This window comes from Carassius auratus, chromosome 3, assembly GCF_003368295.1.
Source record: "Carassius auratus strain Wakin chromosome 3, ASM336829v1, whole genome shotgun sequence".
Lineage (NCBI taxonomy): Eukaryota > Metazoa > Chordata > Actinopteri > Cypriniformes > Cyprinidae > Carassius > Carassius auratus.
The window spans coordinates 6,717,662-6,733,722 of NC_039245.1; the positions used below are offsets into that span (position 1 = coordinate 6,717,662).

The 16,061-nt window shown below is 37.2% G+C and overlaps 2 protein-coding genes across 5 annotated transcripts; one reads left to right on the top strand and one right to left on the bottom strand.

The window, feature by feature from the left end:
- Positions 1-965: 965 nt before the first annotated feature.
- LOC113045288 (GTP-binding protein 1-like) lies at positions 966-10,726 on the bottom strand. Of its 4 annotated transcripts, none has more exons than XM_026205579.1 (13): positions 10,237-10,726; positions 8,642-8,753; positions 8,355-8,535; positions 6,358-6,706; positions 5,771-5,894; positions 5,559-5,673; positions 5,321-5,465; positions 5,063-5,245; positions 4,028-4,163; positions 3,762-3,940; positions 3,303-3,413; positions 2,967-3,005; positions 966-1,996 (listed from the first exon to the last, which is right to left on the bottom strand). In XM_026205579.1, exons 1-13 carry the CDS (start codon positions 10,423-10,425, stop codon positions 1,898-1,900), a joined length of 1,962 nt encoding a protein of 653 aa, XP_026061364.1. In that variant the 5' UTR covers positions 10,426-10,726; the 3' UTR covers positions 966-1,897. The 4 variants fall into 4 exon arrangements, with proteins under 4 accessions (XP_026061364.1, XP_026061347.1, XP_026061375.1 ...); XM_026205562.1 differs by having other exon boundaries at positions 3,303-3,467; XM_026205590.1 differs by lacking the exon at positions 2,967-3,005 and having other exon boundaries at positions 10,237-10,725.
- Positions 10,727-12,451: 1,725 nt separating this feature from the next.
- LOC113041565 (brorin-like) lies at positions 12,452-15,867 on the top strand. The gene is made up of 3 exons (XM_026200172.1): positions 12,452-13,014; positions 13,673-13,802; positions 14,652-15,867. The coding sequence occupies exons 1-3, from the start codon at positions 12,661-12,663 to the stop codon at positions 14,897-14,899; spliced, it is 732 nt and encodes a 243-aa protein (XP_026055957.1). The 5' UTR covers positions 12,452-12,660; the 3' UTR covers positions 14,900-15,867.
- Positions 15,868-16,061: the final 194 nt, after the last annotated feature.

Sequence of the window (16,061 nt, forward strand, 5' to 3'; positions counted from 1 at the left end):
CAATTACATCTACAGAAAGCTACTGATGACAGAACTTTTTTTGAGATGTGAAATAGATGAAGGTCCAGTGCAGCATTACAGTCCACATGTAGTCATGATGTACTGCTCTGAATTCTAGACAACTGTCAGTGTCTTCTCTGGAAGAGCCTGCACTGGCACTATTCGATGTCCCTGTAAATGAAAGAAAAAGGGTCCATTTTATAGTTCTTGAAATTGGTAGACATGGTTGTTTTGAACAATAAACTAGTCTGTACTGGTTGAGCATGGTCAAACACACAGGGCTTTAGATCATATCCACAATCACGGATCATGTGTACGTAAATAAAATTACAAACAAAAATCTCTATCTGTTAAGAAAAATAAAGAAAGAAATAATCATTTGTATTGAAGTCACAAGGTCTTCAGTATTTTAGGGGTCTTCTGTATTGTGACGTACATTCAGTTAGTGAAATAATCAGGGAAACTGTTTATTGCAAACTAGTCCAAAAATACCCCAAATGATCAAAGGCACATTAAAAAAAAAAAAACAATTAAAGTCATTATTGAACTGTCTATTTCATACTATTTTATATATATCAGCTGCAAACCAAAGTTTCGGGCATAGATGCCTTCCTTCAACCTACAAACACATCTCAAGGTAAAAAGTTTTTTTCTACAAAGCAGCATAATTATACTGCTTATTGAATGAACTCCAAGAAGATGATGGTCAACAAAAACATTAGGTGAATTATCTCCTGGGCTGAACTGAAGAAAGACACCACTAGATGGCATAACATTAAATAAAATAAATAAATAAAAAAGTTTATTGTAAGGATTTAAAATGCTAGGCATAAGCCATGGAATATAACAGAGGTCCCTGCTCCAGATTTAATCCTACAAAGGTGCATTTGTTCTGATCAAGTTGGAAGACCCCTGGACTAGATAACCAAACTCTTGACCAACAAAAAGAGAATCACACACACTGCTCAAATTGTCAACATCAGTTTATTTGTATATTGGTTGTGGAAAATGAGTTTCACAAAACGCAGAGAATGGTCCAGGTATCATGTTGCCTAAAGGGTTTAAATACTAAAGCTCAGTAAACAATAAAATAATCTGAAAGAATTTATAGCAAGTGTTGTAGAGACCTGTCGATCACATCTGAGAAAAAAAATAATATTAAATCAACTTTTCTTAAGAACAACTGGCACTGGTTTGTAAAGTTTCCCAATGAGGAACTATTAGACACATTTTAGAACCTTAAGATCTACATTCTGTTGTTCCGCTGACTACTCTGAAGTATCTCATTTGAAAAAGTTTCCAGAACCTGAGCTAAGCTGGTCAGGCCTGATAATGCTAGTGATTTGGGGAAGTGTAAACAGACTGTAATACGAGGTAATTAGCAATGAGTGTGATTAGATTTTAAAACTCACATTTCACACTAAACAAGCTGCCAGCAAACTCTGCAGTCACAATGTCTTCAGCCCCCAACACTGCCCGAAAGCATTCTTATCATCATGGTCCACAATAACAATGCCAATTCAAATTAAATGCAACTGTGTGACAGGTCTTGTTAATACTTCGCTACATAATGGAGAGGTCAGCCAGAGCGTTACATAATTTCCAATGGGATTATCCTAAAAACATGTTAAGAATGACCGCCATAGAGCAAGAACATGATGTCATGTTCCGCAAGAAGAAATGGACTTCAAATTTAGCTTTAAGTTGACATTTATAGTATGTGTCTCAGTATCTACGATCTGTACAGTCTACAAACACACGCATGTCTTATAATAAATTAAAGTTCACAAAACAATCTGGATGTTGGTTCTGTGAACTCTTAAGCCTGGTCATCAAAGTGGTCCGGTCCATGTGGGCAGGTAAAAGGTGTGACTCTTGGACTCTTGAAAGGAGGAGTTTAGCAGCCCCCGACCGCACCGGCGAGGGTCACTGTGGAGTTACTCTGAGGTTTGCCTTTGTGCCGCTGACCTCCTCGTCTTCTGCCTCCAGACTTTGGCTTCAAGAAGGAAGGAGAAGGAAGTTAGAAGATGACTGCTGACTTCAAAAACTTTACACTTGATCCTGCTGTGGCAACATTTACCACTTTATACCGCAGCAGAATCACATGTAAAATAGTAATAATAAGCAGCTCCACTGAATAATTACATGGTAAGTACATGTAGTTTACAGGGTTAATATTAGTTAATGAAACCATTAACTGAAAATGTTTTTCTTCAGTTAGTTGCCAAGACAAAAACTTTATATTTTTATTTCAGCTTAACTTGTACTAAACGAACTTAAACTAAAATAAAAATTCTAAAAACTATATAGGCATATTATTAACCCCCCACCACCAATATTAATAAATGTTTGATTTGCAAAATGTAACTACACACGTTTCAGTTTCAGAAAAAATTAAGAAAGATCTGAATTTTGTTCATTTGAATTCTAGATGGTTATTAATTGAAATATTTCAACTGTTGAGAATGGTATTCAGAAATTCATTTAAAATCATACAGATAGACGAAATTTAAAATATGAAAAACATTAAAATAATTTTAGCTCTTCCAGAAAAAAAAAAAATATATTTTTTTTTTAATGAAACTCCTTAAAATACAACCCAAAATTTCAAAAGGTCACATGCAGAATTCAAATTCAAAAATATCAAATAAGCCCCCCCCATACCCCCCCCCCCCCAATACCCCCCCCCCAATATTTTGGTTAAAGTCTAAAATTCAAATTGCAACAATTCTAACATAAATTCAGCTAACAAAATAGTAGGCACAATAACAGGAACAATAGGGTGTTCATTATCTTGTGTACAGAGACGACACCCTCTCGGTCACAAGCTTCACTCATTTCCAGGCCACAGTATAATTTGGGTAAAAGATGCATCATGCACTGTTCTTTCAGGATGTTGAGACTCTATAAAGAGCACAGTTCCTGTGAGGGGGAATGAGTGAGTCACTCGCTGTCCCTCGTTTTACCTTGTTCTCTCTGTTTTGAGGGTCTTCCTCCATTTCTGTCTGAAGCAGTACGAGGTGTGAAACAAGGTGAGTGTAACGGAGAGTTTATGGGAAATGAGGGATGAAATGAACGCACAGGTGAAGAAAAGCAACAGAAGAGTGTGATGTAGGTGAAGAAATGTAAATGTTTCGTGTGAATCGAAAGGAAATTGAAAACAGGTGGAGTGAAGGGAAAAAGTGATAGAAAGCTATTAGACTGGACATATCAGACAAAACAGCAGGAAGACAAATTGCCTTTTAAATCCAAGCAGAACACAACTTCCATTTAGTATTCTTCCCCTCATCTGTTGTTATTACCTGCTGTGGTACACTTTGCTGAGCGGCTGGCGATCCTGTGCTAGCGTTCTCCTCACTGGACGGGGCCACTCCATCCTCTCTTCTAGTCGGGGCTTTCTTTGTTGACTGCATCTTGATTTGGGGAGGTTTAGAGTTTGGCGGCTGATTAGTTGTTGAAAGAAGCAACTACAAGCCAAAAGAACAAGTGATCATCTAAGTTTAAACTGTTTGGAAAAATTCTATTATATTACATTACATTACATGCATGCATGATTTACATAGTAAAAAATAATTTAAAATAAATAATAGCCAATACATTATGCAATAAATAAATGCATGTATAAATAAAAAAAATAGATAAGAATATTTACAAAATAAAAAAATTATTATGCCAATTTCCATTTCATGATCCTCATCTGCTAGACAAAAACGATTTTCGTATTCATATTTCTTCTGAGTCTTATGCTTCATGAAGCTGACCTTTGTGATGGTGCCTACAGCTTTAGTTCTTCCCTCTCTGAAGACGAGCCTCTGGTCTAGGTGAAGGTATTCTGGGGTTTTAATGAAGCGGAAGTGGACGGTAGCTTTGTCTCCTGTGCGTAAGCAGTCGCTGGTCATAGAGAGGATCGTGGCTGTTTGCCTGATGCTACCGCAGTGCACTGTGGGAAGGAAGAGACAGGTGAGAGAAATGGTACAAGATCAATCTCATATTTATATTTTAGAGCGAGCAAGGGCATGTATCTCACCCATTGCTTGATATCTAGGTGAGATGGTGGTTGGGTGATGTAAAACTAGTATCTCAGCCTCAAACTCCCAGTATGCCTGCGGGTTTAATCGTGGGGACACCATGACCATGCCCTTCCTTATTGATGAGCGCTTGATCTGAAGGAGAGAGAAATGAGAAGGAATATTGCAATGAACAGCAAGATGTATGCGAAGCGATTTTTAATGTGTCAGTGAAAAAGATTTACTGAAACTGATTCAGTGAGTGAATCTGATTCAGAGTAAATCGCCTGCAACTGATTCTCTTTCGGAATTGATTATTTGGTTATGTCTGATAATAATCAGTAAAATAATTAATAAAATAATTAATAAAAATAATCAGGAACTATTAGTTGGAATTAGTTGGCAGTGAGCCTTTAATTGTAATTCAAACCATATATTTAACTTTTTTGTTCTAAACGGGTAGAAATATTCTTATAAAACAGTTACATACATATACACACTAAAGAGACAACGTCAACTGGGAACTCCAGAAAAAACATTTTACGGAGCATTTCTGTAATTTATCAACTAAAATTATTTGGCTCCTCAATATTCAAAAGTTACTGTATGTACATTTTTGACTCTACTAAAGCATAAACATACCACGATATGTTTGCAGATATTTAAGAAACAGGCGAAGATAAAATACTTGTTTATCTGAAAAACAATGCTACAGTCAGTAATTCCTCTTTGAAAATGTGCGTTCCTGGCCGGAACTTTGTTTTGGTTTGTGAAACCCACCCACTGTCAGTTTACCCAATTGTATTTTGACACCCCGGGTTGCCAGTTGGTGGAAAATACAGTGAATTTCATTTCATTCATCATCAAGGGCCTTCGTTCCTGTTTGTGTCATCAATCTGGCAACCTGTGTGTGCAGTCAAGTCTGAGGAGGAGGAGTCGGGTGAAAAAAAGTCCAATATTTATAATCTGGACTGCAATACCTAGTTTAACCACTCGTTGTCAATCCTACACACAGCACCTTTAATGCCATTTAGTTTGGAACTCACACCACATACCTTTTTCAGAGCAAAAGAGGCCGTCTGTCCACCACGGACCTCTTTCACAGGCATCCTCTTGCGGTGAATGGATTTGACTGTGATGGGTAGAAAAGCACCCAAAGGGTCTGGTCCAAGAAGCAAAGTGTCATTGAGTCGGATCAGCCCTCGTAACGTGGTCCCAGACACCACTGTTCCTACACCCTGCCCAAAAATGATTGGACTGATGAGAGAGGGGAGACATATAAACATAGAAATGGCGACAGACATCGTGCTTACAGGTACTGAATAGGTGTCATCTATCTGGAACTCAGCAGGCTCATGGTCTTTAAATGAGCTTCTGGAGGAGAGCAGGTTCAGGAACATCTTCAGCAGGTCCATGTTCTCCCCTGAGACGTTCGATATCTGGAAGATGGGACATATTCTACAAAACAAAACAAAAAATGTGGGAGTCTGGAGAATAACTGGAGCGACAAGTCAGCGATAAGCAAAAATGTGTATTGTGGGGCAGCATCACCTCTCAGAGCTGAAATTGGATGCAGTGACAATGACATCATCTTTGTTCTGGACTAGGACAGGGATCTTTCTGCAGCCTGGAGACTTTAAGATCTTCTGCAGGAGCTTCAAGGTCTCTGAAAAGACAATGTTCATTAGTATGGCAGTTCATGCAATATTCCACCATTTAGTTCATAGTAAGCGAATGGCATTATTTGTGGACTCATGGGTCACCTTGAAGAATATTTGCTGGACACATGTCAATCTTAGTAACCACCACAAAGACGGGAACATTGAGAGCTAATGCCAAACCCAGGTGCTCTTTGGTCATGCCAACAATTCCTGCATTACTTCCAATCTGTGCAAGAGAGACGGAGTCAATTTAGGGATATCAACAATCATGAACGCATTCTGTTCCAAACCCTAGTAAGCTGCTCACTTTGGCACCACTTTAAATGTACTCCCAAACATGAAGTTGGTCCAAAACATTCCTTACAAAAATATGCCACATTTTAGCACTAATTTTGAATGGCCAATACAGCTGAAATTTATTTTGGATTTTAAAGTCAAGTAAATTCAATTAAAATGCACTATTTTAACCAATATTTGTTGTGCTGGTTATAACATGCTAATGTCAGACTACTAAAAATGAGCAACAGTGAGTCTAGTCTTTTCTCATGTGCCTCACACATACAACAGAGAGTGACGGTTTATGAAGTTTCATTTGGTTAGAATGCTGCCATTGAAGGAATCAAAGCTTCATATGAAGAAATCAAGGTAGCTCACTTGGTTATGAAACCGAGCTTTATCCCCCTCCTTACCATCAGCATGCAGAAATCCGGCAGATGGCCAGTCATTCCAAACACAGTTGTCTTCAGGTACTTCTCATGGCCAGCAAGGTCAATAAAGGTAATGACTTTAGAAGACTTCTCACAGATCTTGGTCCAATCTAGACTGCCTCCGTGACTGTCAGGTTTGTTGACTACCTGGCCTTCTTGATCAAATCCCAGGATGTCGTTGCCCACGCTGCTGGTGCGGCCACTCTCCATTTCATGCTTGTGCCTGAAGAGCTTCTGTCGTGCAAAACCACGTCCATTATCCAACTCTCCATGAGTCAGCACACCCAGCAGAGTGCTCTTACCGGCGTCCACATTCCCCACTACAGCCACCCTGAGAAAAACACCATCATGACTTAGAGTTAAGCCCAAGCGACAACCACCCGCTCTCTCTCATGAAGCCCATGCGGAAGTGACTTAAACTGTAATTCCTCAACTGGCCACTGGAGGCTGGCTGCAAAAGGGAGTCAATCCAGATGACTCCCTATGTTAAATGCCCAACTTTACAGCAGAAAAAAAAACGTTTACAGCCTGGTTCAAAACATGATTTTGGTCTATATAGCTAATTTTGCCCTTCATGACAACTGTTAGGGGGTAATTTTTTTTAATAGTTCATACATTTCAATTATATGAAGCCTTCAAGTTCTGCATAATTAAGGGTGCAGCCACTTGAGTGACAGGTGGATTGTGGTCGCTGTCACCGCGGTCGAGCTAGGTGCGCGTGCCCATTTGTGATTATCCTGGAGTGACGCGCTGCCAAGATTTTGGCTTCAAAAGCATCTTTGAAAACTTATGGGTGATGTCACGGACCCTAGGTCCATGTCTTTATACAGTCTATGGTTAAGCCTGGAATACGCTACATTTTTTTTCCCACCGATTTAAAATCTGGAGATGTTGACGTCATTTCCCGAAAGTCAGAGCCAGTCTGCAGATTTGAGTTGACAGATTTCATAGAAAGTTGTGTAGTGCATAATGGTCACAGACATCAGATTATGATTCCATCCAGTAAGAGGAAATCAAACATGTTTGATATTTTCAGTCGATTTTAGAACACGTGTTGGATTCATTTGTCATGCATCTCCTAGCAACAAGGTGCTATTTTTTTTTGTTATCTGAATAACTTCTGGTAGTGTGTGACCTCCATTTGTCTAGCGCATGATGGACAGTTTTCCTTATTCACCATTTACAAAGTTATTAAGTGTATGATGCCTATTGCTTGTAAAATCGGTTCAGATTTTAAAACTTATGTAGTGTATTCCAGCCTACAATCAATAAGGAAAAAGCTTCTTGAAACTAGGAAAACATATTAAAGATGCCCCTTAATAGAGCATGATTCATATGGATCTTTGACATGCCACACTATTGTTCAAAAGTTTGGTGATTTTAACATGTTTTTGAAAGAGGTCTCTTATTCTTACCAGTGTTTATTCGAACTGTAAAAATGTGAAATATCATTTACAATTTAAAATAAATGTGAATATATCTCTGAATTAAATGTATTCCATTAATCATTCTAATGTTCAAGAAACATTTCTCATTATTATCAGTGCTGAAAACAGTTGTGCTGCTTAATATTGTGAAAACCGTGATAAAATTCCTTGATGAATAGAAAGTCAAAAGAACAGTTTATTTGAAATGGAAATCTTTAGTAACATTATAAATGTCTTTACTGTCACGTTCTACCAATTTAATGTCCCCTTCCTAAAAACAAGTTTTCATTAACTTTTGAAAGGTTATATGTACATTCTTGCTCTTTTGGATTAACTTTTCTTGCTCTTTTGCATTGTCAAAATTCATTGTATGGAAAATAGCAGCCTGGATATTCTCCTAAACATCTCCATTAAACATTGGTCCACTAAAAAAAAAAAAAAAAAAGTATATGATGTTTGAGCAACCATAAGTGCATTAGACCAAGTGTTTATTTTTGGTTAAACTGAACTGTGACTTTAATTGCAGAAAACACCCATGTTCTCATCACTCACCTAACCTCCAGGAAGTCAGCTTCTCCCACCCGACGTCGAATAAGGTAATCTCTGACCTGGCCGCCAGCTTCAGCACGCTCTCTCAACAGGATGAGGTCTGCCTCGATCTGCTCACACATGGACCTTACTGTGGCCACAGACGCCTGCATATCACTCTCATTCAAACCATAGTCTCCTCCATCTGAAAGAGTGAGAGAAGAGCACTCTTGTGGGTACTCATTTAAAAATAATAATACATTTTAAAAAAACTAAAATCGAATCTCACTGCTCTCATCTCAGTTACTCACCTGAACCCACCCCCAAGACATAGATGGTCTCCCCGCAGCCTTCGTCCATCCTCTCACGCAGATGCCGTAGTAACAAGTCATACTGTTCTCCATTGGGACTGACCAGGGCTATCTAAGATACACAACAGAAAAGAATCTCATTAAGCACGGAATGACTGTGGAACAACATTCCTTTCTTTTGTTTTGTTAGCTCAGTCTGACTTAACCCCAGTGTAAAGTCATCAGTGGCATTGGAAAACAGAGTTGCCCGACTTTACTGCATGTTACATCAGTTCTTATGTGGAGTAATGTTACACAAGCCACGGTGATGAAGCTTCATGCAAAACACGTTTCAGCAAAACAGTGCTCATCTCCAACCATACAAAAACAGGCAGCTGCCACAACAGAAAACATGAGCAGTCATCTGCCCTGGTTCCCACATCCATCGAGGATGAGTGCTGGTGATTATATGTAGACCTAAATCACTTCATGAATTGCTGACGTGTCAAGTCAGGCCGTGCGATGACATGCTATACAACTTCTATTCAAGACAACATTTTTCTAATTCTTGTTTAATTATAATGCATTTACTTCTAGTACCTCATCATAATTGAAAGACTACATGGAATGTTTTAGTTTTTACTTTAGGTATTAATACTTTAGGTGCCAAAAAACAATCAAATTCATACTATTTGGAATAAATGGTGGATGTGTGAAATACAGAACCTAAATTTGTCGTTTATAACGTGATTATGTAGTGGTTACTTGAAATAATAATTAGCTACTAGTGATATTGAAATGGATGCTATATACAACTGTATTACTTTCTAGCAGGCTTATAAAAAAATAGAGACATTAAGATCGCTACTAGCATATTATACTCTGTGTTCATATTCATATTTATTATTATATTTCCAGATTCTTTTTTATCTTAGTAACTTTTTTGTCATTTGTATTGGTCTTGTATTATTATTATTTTTTCATGTAGATTTAGTTAAATTTTAGCTTTAGATATTTTAGCACATTAAGTCAAACCTAATGAATATGAGAAATGATGCCTTGGCAACTAGCTGATATAATAGGATATTTTATGTAATTTATCAAAAATTATCAGTTTATAAAATGAACTTCCTCATTCCCTGATCTATTGATCTCCCCTCTCCCTCCTTCTGAAGGGAAATCCCTCTGTGTTGAGCTGATGTTGTTGTGAGGCTGTCATTTCTTCACTAACCGTCCGTGTTTCATTCATTGGAAGTAATGCAGAGTTGCAGTCTATAATCAGCTTGCTTTATACACTAAACCCCACACAGATGGATAAATCAGAAAACAATATTTTAATACTGTGCTACGACAGGTGCATATGATACAGACGTTAAGAAATAGGTTTAAAATATCGCTAAGCAGCCGGGCTAGCTTAGGTTAGGTTTACGGTTTTAAATACTCAGTGGACAGCACGTAAAACAGTGGAAATCTCAAACAGAAATGAAAGTCAGACAACCTGATTAAAACCGTCAGTTCAAAAGTCCAAAGTGTAGTCATGTTACTAATAATATAATTTTTGTAAACGCATTAACACGTACTACAACTAGGCTAAGTTAACTCTGTTTGAGGCCTACCTTGCTGGAGAAGTCAATGCCGAGATCCACGGTCTCGCCGTTGAACATCTCCCCGTCTTCGAAGCACTCTGCCCCGTCATCATCGCCGCATCCCCGGCCTGGAGCAAACATGCTAGCGGGGACTAGAGACTCTTGTAACCCTATGGCTCCGGGATTAAAAACCGGATCAGTCGTCGTTGCTGATGCCATCTCTCGGGCAGCAGATTTTAAAATCAAGCTAAAACAACTTTAAAACGATTTGGGGGGAACAACTGTAAGCTGATGCAGCACAAACACATTCACTGCAACGCCGCTCACCACTAGGCTAAAACCTGCTGCGTCGAGAAGAGATAAACAAGTATCGCTACATGTTACCGGTATCACAACCACATTTTAAACTGCTAATAAAGTACACTAAAATCTGACTATCCCTTAATGGTTAAGTGTGTTTAAGTTTACAATTGTTAAAAAAAAAAATGAGAGACGTGTGTTTTTCTTCTCCTTATGAATTATTCATGAGACGTTCTGGCCAATTATTTTCTCCGGAACCCAAATCACGTGTGTTGTCTTCCAATGAAAGTTCACGGGAGGTACATGTCATTACTGATAAAATATAATTACATTACAAATGATGCAATATGTAGATAAAAAGTTGTAAGGTTCGTTTCGGTACACACATAGGTTGACATAACTAAATAATAATAATAAAAAATAATAATAATAAATAATTATTATAATAATTTTAAAAATAAGAGTCAGAGATTTCAAAACGAGCGAAAAGAACAACATTGTAATTACCCGTCTAACTTTGAAACCACGTTTAGAACAGAACGTGTGACAAGTATATTATATATAATATTAAACACTGAGTCACCAGATTATCTGGCTTGTGAAATCTAATTGAACTAAATTACTAACTGCATCAGCAAGAATCTGAGTGAAGCTAACTTTGTAGAAACGAGAGCCATATAGAGATATGGCCCTGGTAGAAACGAAAGCAGGGCGACGCTATTTCACCCCTTTCAGGTAGTATTTAATTATCATTTGTTTATCTGATTTAAGTAGGTCTAAGTAGGCAAGATTGTTAAAATCACTTTGGCAAAAATAAATAATCTAACTACCTTTCTAATCTTTTTGAATTCAACTTTCTGTAAATTTATTATACAACTCTTTTAATTTATTATACAACTATATATATATATATATATATATATATATATATATATATATATATATATATATATATATATATATATATATATATATATATATAAGTATGTTTAATGATTAGATCTTGGCTTCATTGTAGGTCAGAAATGTGACACAAGTAAATTGAACAAAAGTAAAAATTTTAAATTTATTGAGCCTGAATTTAAAGTTAAGAATAGCAGCAATTGGACTGTAATCGAGAGGGTTCCGCTGAACCCATTTAAGCTAAAAAAATATTTGAAGCACCCCCTTATATTTAAAGTTATTACTAAGTGTTAGTCTTGGGATGTATTTTTTTATTATTGTTGTTTTTATTTTAATAAATTATTTATTCATTTTATTTTTACTGTTTTATATAATTTCATCATCTTTTCATAAACTCACAAACCCCCCTCTGTGAAAATGTATGGTGGCTCTCAAAAAAAGCAAGCAAGCAGACCAATGGACAGAACAATGTCACGACTGACACAGATAGTAAAGAGTGCTCCGTCAGCGTAGTTATTGGCCGTTACAGTGTAACTTTTTGATGGAGTTACTTTCCACTGTGAGCCAAGCAAGACATGTTTGTTTAAAATAATTCGATTCATTTCAGAAGTCAATAGCTCTCAGAATCAATGTAATTTCAGGTATAGATCACTAAATTGTGTGGTTGTAACTTGCAAGTCTTGGATAGTTTGTTTATTTTACATGTCTTAAAATACAAGCATGCCAAAGCTACATAAAATGTACAGATATGGAAATTGGATCATTATGATCCTTCAACTGTGCTGCATTTCAGTCATTTGACCAGCAGATGGCGAACAAGGAGTAAAAGTTGTCTAATTTATTGATGAAAACAATCTTTCCTGGTAGATCTGCACGTTTCTGTGCAGCTCTACACTTATGTATCCCAGGCTAGGTGCATTCATGCTCCACTTCCATATTATTTTAAGGGAAAAGTCATTAGGAGTAGTTTTGAAAACGTTAAAAACATTTTAAAATATTTTTTAAAAGATTAGAATTATTCTAAAAGTTTAACACAAGAACATGCTATTCCTAATGTAACAAGTAAATGCTAAGAAAACGTTTTCTTATTAAAGTCATTAACATAATACAGTTTGTTTGTACAGTACTGATGGTGACATTCAGAGGAGGGTCATTTTCTCTTGTCTATGTCATTGGGCAACATGGACATATGTTCATGCACTGCCCCACGCGCATGATGACAATCCAGACCACAACAAACTGCCGGTAAGGATGCGATCTCTCGTCCTTTGCATCTCATTTGCACTCCAGTGCTTCGTTCTGCAAAGCGCATCAGAGTATTCTTCAAAATCCGAGCTGGAATACGAATTCGGAGACTATCGTGGCAAGTTCTGTATCGACGATCAAGGTTTTGTCTATAGCATCGGAGAAGTTTATTATCCGAGCTCCACAGCGTGTCCCTGCACCTGCACAGAGGATGGACCCGTGTGTGTCAGACCCAAGTGTCCGCGTATACACCCGAGATGCACGCGCATCACATACAAGTCCTGCTGTCCCGTGTGTGAAGCGGTCAGTAAAGTTTGTGTGTACGGGGGCAAAACGTACAGAATGCTGGAGGAATTTAGGGTGAGTCTTAGGAAGTTCTTAGGCTAAAAAATAATATATTGGTCTGAATGGATATTAATGATGATAATAATGTTTCGTTTTGATTTGTTTTCCACTAACGTTAAGGTTTATTACGGAGATTCTAATAAGTAGGCCTAATGATGACCTTTTGCATTGTTTTCTTTTGTTTTACACAACACTGCTCACTTTTCAGGGAATGAAAGGTTTCAAATTGGGACATCATAAAATTAGCATGATATCTAATATCTGTGTTTTGTTTAGCAATTAACTTATGTTTGTGGGATAACAATACAGAGTATGGCACAAAACAGGCTGCACTCTTCAGACACTAGAGAAATACCCTTATTTAAAAAAAAAAGGTCATTTTATTTACCCCTAAATTAGTACTTGATTTGTAACATATTAGTACTTTAAAAGTACATATTAGTACCTTTTGAAAGGATGCTGCCCCAGCTTTTTTCTGTACACAACCGGAAAAAATATTTACACGGTATGAAGAAATTATTTCAGATTAATTTATTCAGAGTAGTTGATATGTTTGGGTGCAATTTCCTGTTACTATTATCTGACAGTATAGTAGTTTTCCCTGGACTATCAATCATCAATATTTCAGTAATAAATTGTATAATGAGTGATTCTTTGTTCCTGTTTTAAACAGTTGTCACCCTGTGAGCGTTGCCGGTGTGAAGTCAACCGAGAAGTTTACTGCACCATATCCGGCTGCCCTGCATTGCATTGTGTGAATCCTGTATACGAACCCAACCATTGCTGTCCTGTGTGCAAAAGTGGTGAGAGTTTTTACACATGCAACACTTCACATTCATGTCTGTCCCGTTCAATGTCATTACTACTGTATACGTAATGTTTTAACAAACACTTGCATCTGCATCACATGCATCTGTCAAGACCTATTTGTGTTTTGGGAGGCATGCATGTAAGGTTCTGTTTTGAGGATCAATGAGGAAGTTACATTCATGATGTGGACCTCTTGTTTTTGATTGATTTTTTTCTTGATTACTCCATGGTTCATGGTGATGTCATGGAAAAAGAATGATGCAATGGAATTGTTCGATGGATTGCTTACTACCATGCCGTCTATAAATAGGAACTAGTTCATGGCATGCTGAGATGGCACAGGCACCATGGGGCAATGGGCCATCCCTGACAACAGAAGGCTGGAGGTGGAGAGATTGTGTGTGATAGTTTATGTATGTAATGTTTATATAAAAATTGGTAATCAATGTGTATAGATTTCAAAACAAAATATGCTATATATATATATATATATATATATATATATATATATATATATATTTAACAGTGAGTAGAGGCTTAATTCACCCAAAATAATGAATGTCATAATTTACTCACCCTTGTGTTGTTCCAAACCTGCATGACTTCATATATTCTGGAGAACACAAAAGAAGATATTTGTAAAAAGTAATATTTTTTGGACCGCACTGACTTTTAATACATGAACAAAAACTTATTTTGTGTTCCTCAGAACATAGAAAGTCATACAGGTTTGGAATATCATTAGGGTGAGTAAATGATGACAGAATTTTCTTTTTTGGGAGGGCTAGAAGCTATGATTCTAACCAAATACTGAGCTTCGTGCTCTTGTTTCTTTTTCATAGGGCCCAACTGCTTTGCTGGCAATCGCGTGATCTCAGCTGGAGAACGTGTTGAGATTGATGAGCGGACGGTGTGTTTCTGCACCTACCAGGATGGAACGTGGCAGACGCACCCTCATGCTACCTGTGAGGAAAACCAACGAGCAGACAATGAAGCCACTGACTCCGACAACACATCCAAACAGATGGAGGAGCAGGAGAAAGAGAAGAGAGAGAGAGTGTTCTCGCCCAGGCTGGATGCCATCCCATGAAGGGAAGTATGCCTGGCACCAGCTCTCCTGACAGGCAGGAGGGGATGCAGAGCACCATGCAGGTGTCTGTTCCCAGGGTAAACACAACCTGCGCTGGGATAACTGCCAATGCTAACCTCTTTAGCCAACCTCACCAGCCCCTCCCTTCCTGACCCAGATCGGAAACCCACTGAGAAGCAACATGCACTACTGAAATCTTCCACTATTATACATGGTATATATGGTCAGAAATTAGGGGGCAGTAAGATATAAAATAAATACTTCTATGCAGTAAGGTCGCATTAAATTGACCAAAAGTGACATAAAAGACGTACTATGTAAAAAAAAAAAAAAAAATCAAATAGGCTAAACGTATCAGGATTTATTGAGCACCAAATCAGCAAAGAACAATTTCCAAGATTGCCATAGACTGGAGTAATGGCTGCTGAAAATTCAGCTTTGTGTCACAGGAATAAACTACTTTTTAAAATATGTTAAAATATAAAGCTAACTATTTTAAACTCACATTATTACTGCTTTGTGATCAGATGAATTCAGCCTAAAAAAATCTTACTGACCCCAAACTTTTGAATGGTATTGTAAATATGTGTATATTTCTGTATTACATGTTGTTTACTTCTTACTAAGATGCAGTTATACTGCATATTTAAATATGAAACATTGTATTTAAACAAAATGATTTCCCATTTTTCCATCTCATTCTTGTAGCATGTTGTTAATGGGCACATTGCATTTTTTGCAAGTATTGAATATTGTTTGATGTTTAAATTATTTATTCCATGTCCAATATTATGTGTTAATTAACAACTTCAGTGTTAATTCCAACAAATAAATGTACACACTGTCATATTGTATTAGACATCAACAGTAAAATGTTGTTCCCCATAATGATGATTACATATTTGATTGTTTAGATGGGAAGTGGAGCATGCAATAAGAAACACTCATTTTCAAAGGGCTGGTCAAATGGAAACATATAACTGTATAGTATTAAAATCATCTCAGGTTTAAGTATTTTGTGCTTGTTTTATTATTTTATTATTTCAACAAGTGTTTCTTTGCATATGTTTTGTTGATTTTAACAATTAAAAATTTTAACACAGCTCATTTACGAAATGCATGTAAATATTGCACACACACACACACACACACACACACACAC

Coding starts and splice junctions, on each gene's coding strand:
- LOC113041565 (XM_026200172.1), top strand. CDS start 12,661: ATGCGATCTCTCGTCCTTTGCATCTCATTTGCACTCCAGTGCTTCGTT. Junction 13,015..13,672: donor GAATGCTGGAGGAATTTAGG/GTGAGTCTTAGG, acceptor TGTTTTAAACAG/TTGTCACCCTGTGAGCGTTG. Junction 13,803..14,651: donor CTGTCCTGTGTGCAAAAGTG/GTGAGAGTTTTT, acceptor TCTTTTTCATAG/GGCCCAACTGCTTTGCTGGC.
- LOC113045288 (XM_026205562.1), bottom strand. CDS start 10,425: ATGGCATCAGCAACGACGACTGATCCGGTTTTTAATCCCGGAGCCATA. Junction 5,674..5,770: donor TCCAGCAAATATTCTTCAAG/GTGACCCATGAG, acceptor TTGTCTTTTCAG/AGACCTTGAAGCTCCTGCAG. Junction 5,466..5,558: donor TCCAATTTCAGCTCTGAGAG/GTGATGCTGCCC, acceptor TTTGTTTTGTAG/AATATGTCCCATCTTCCAGA.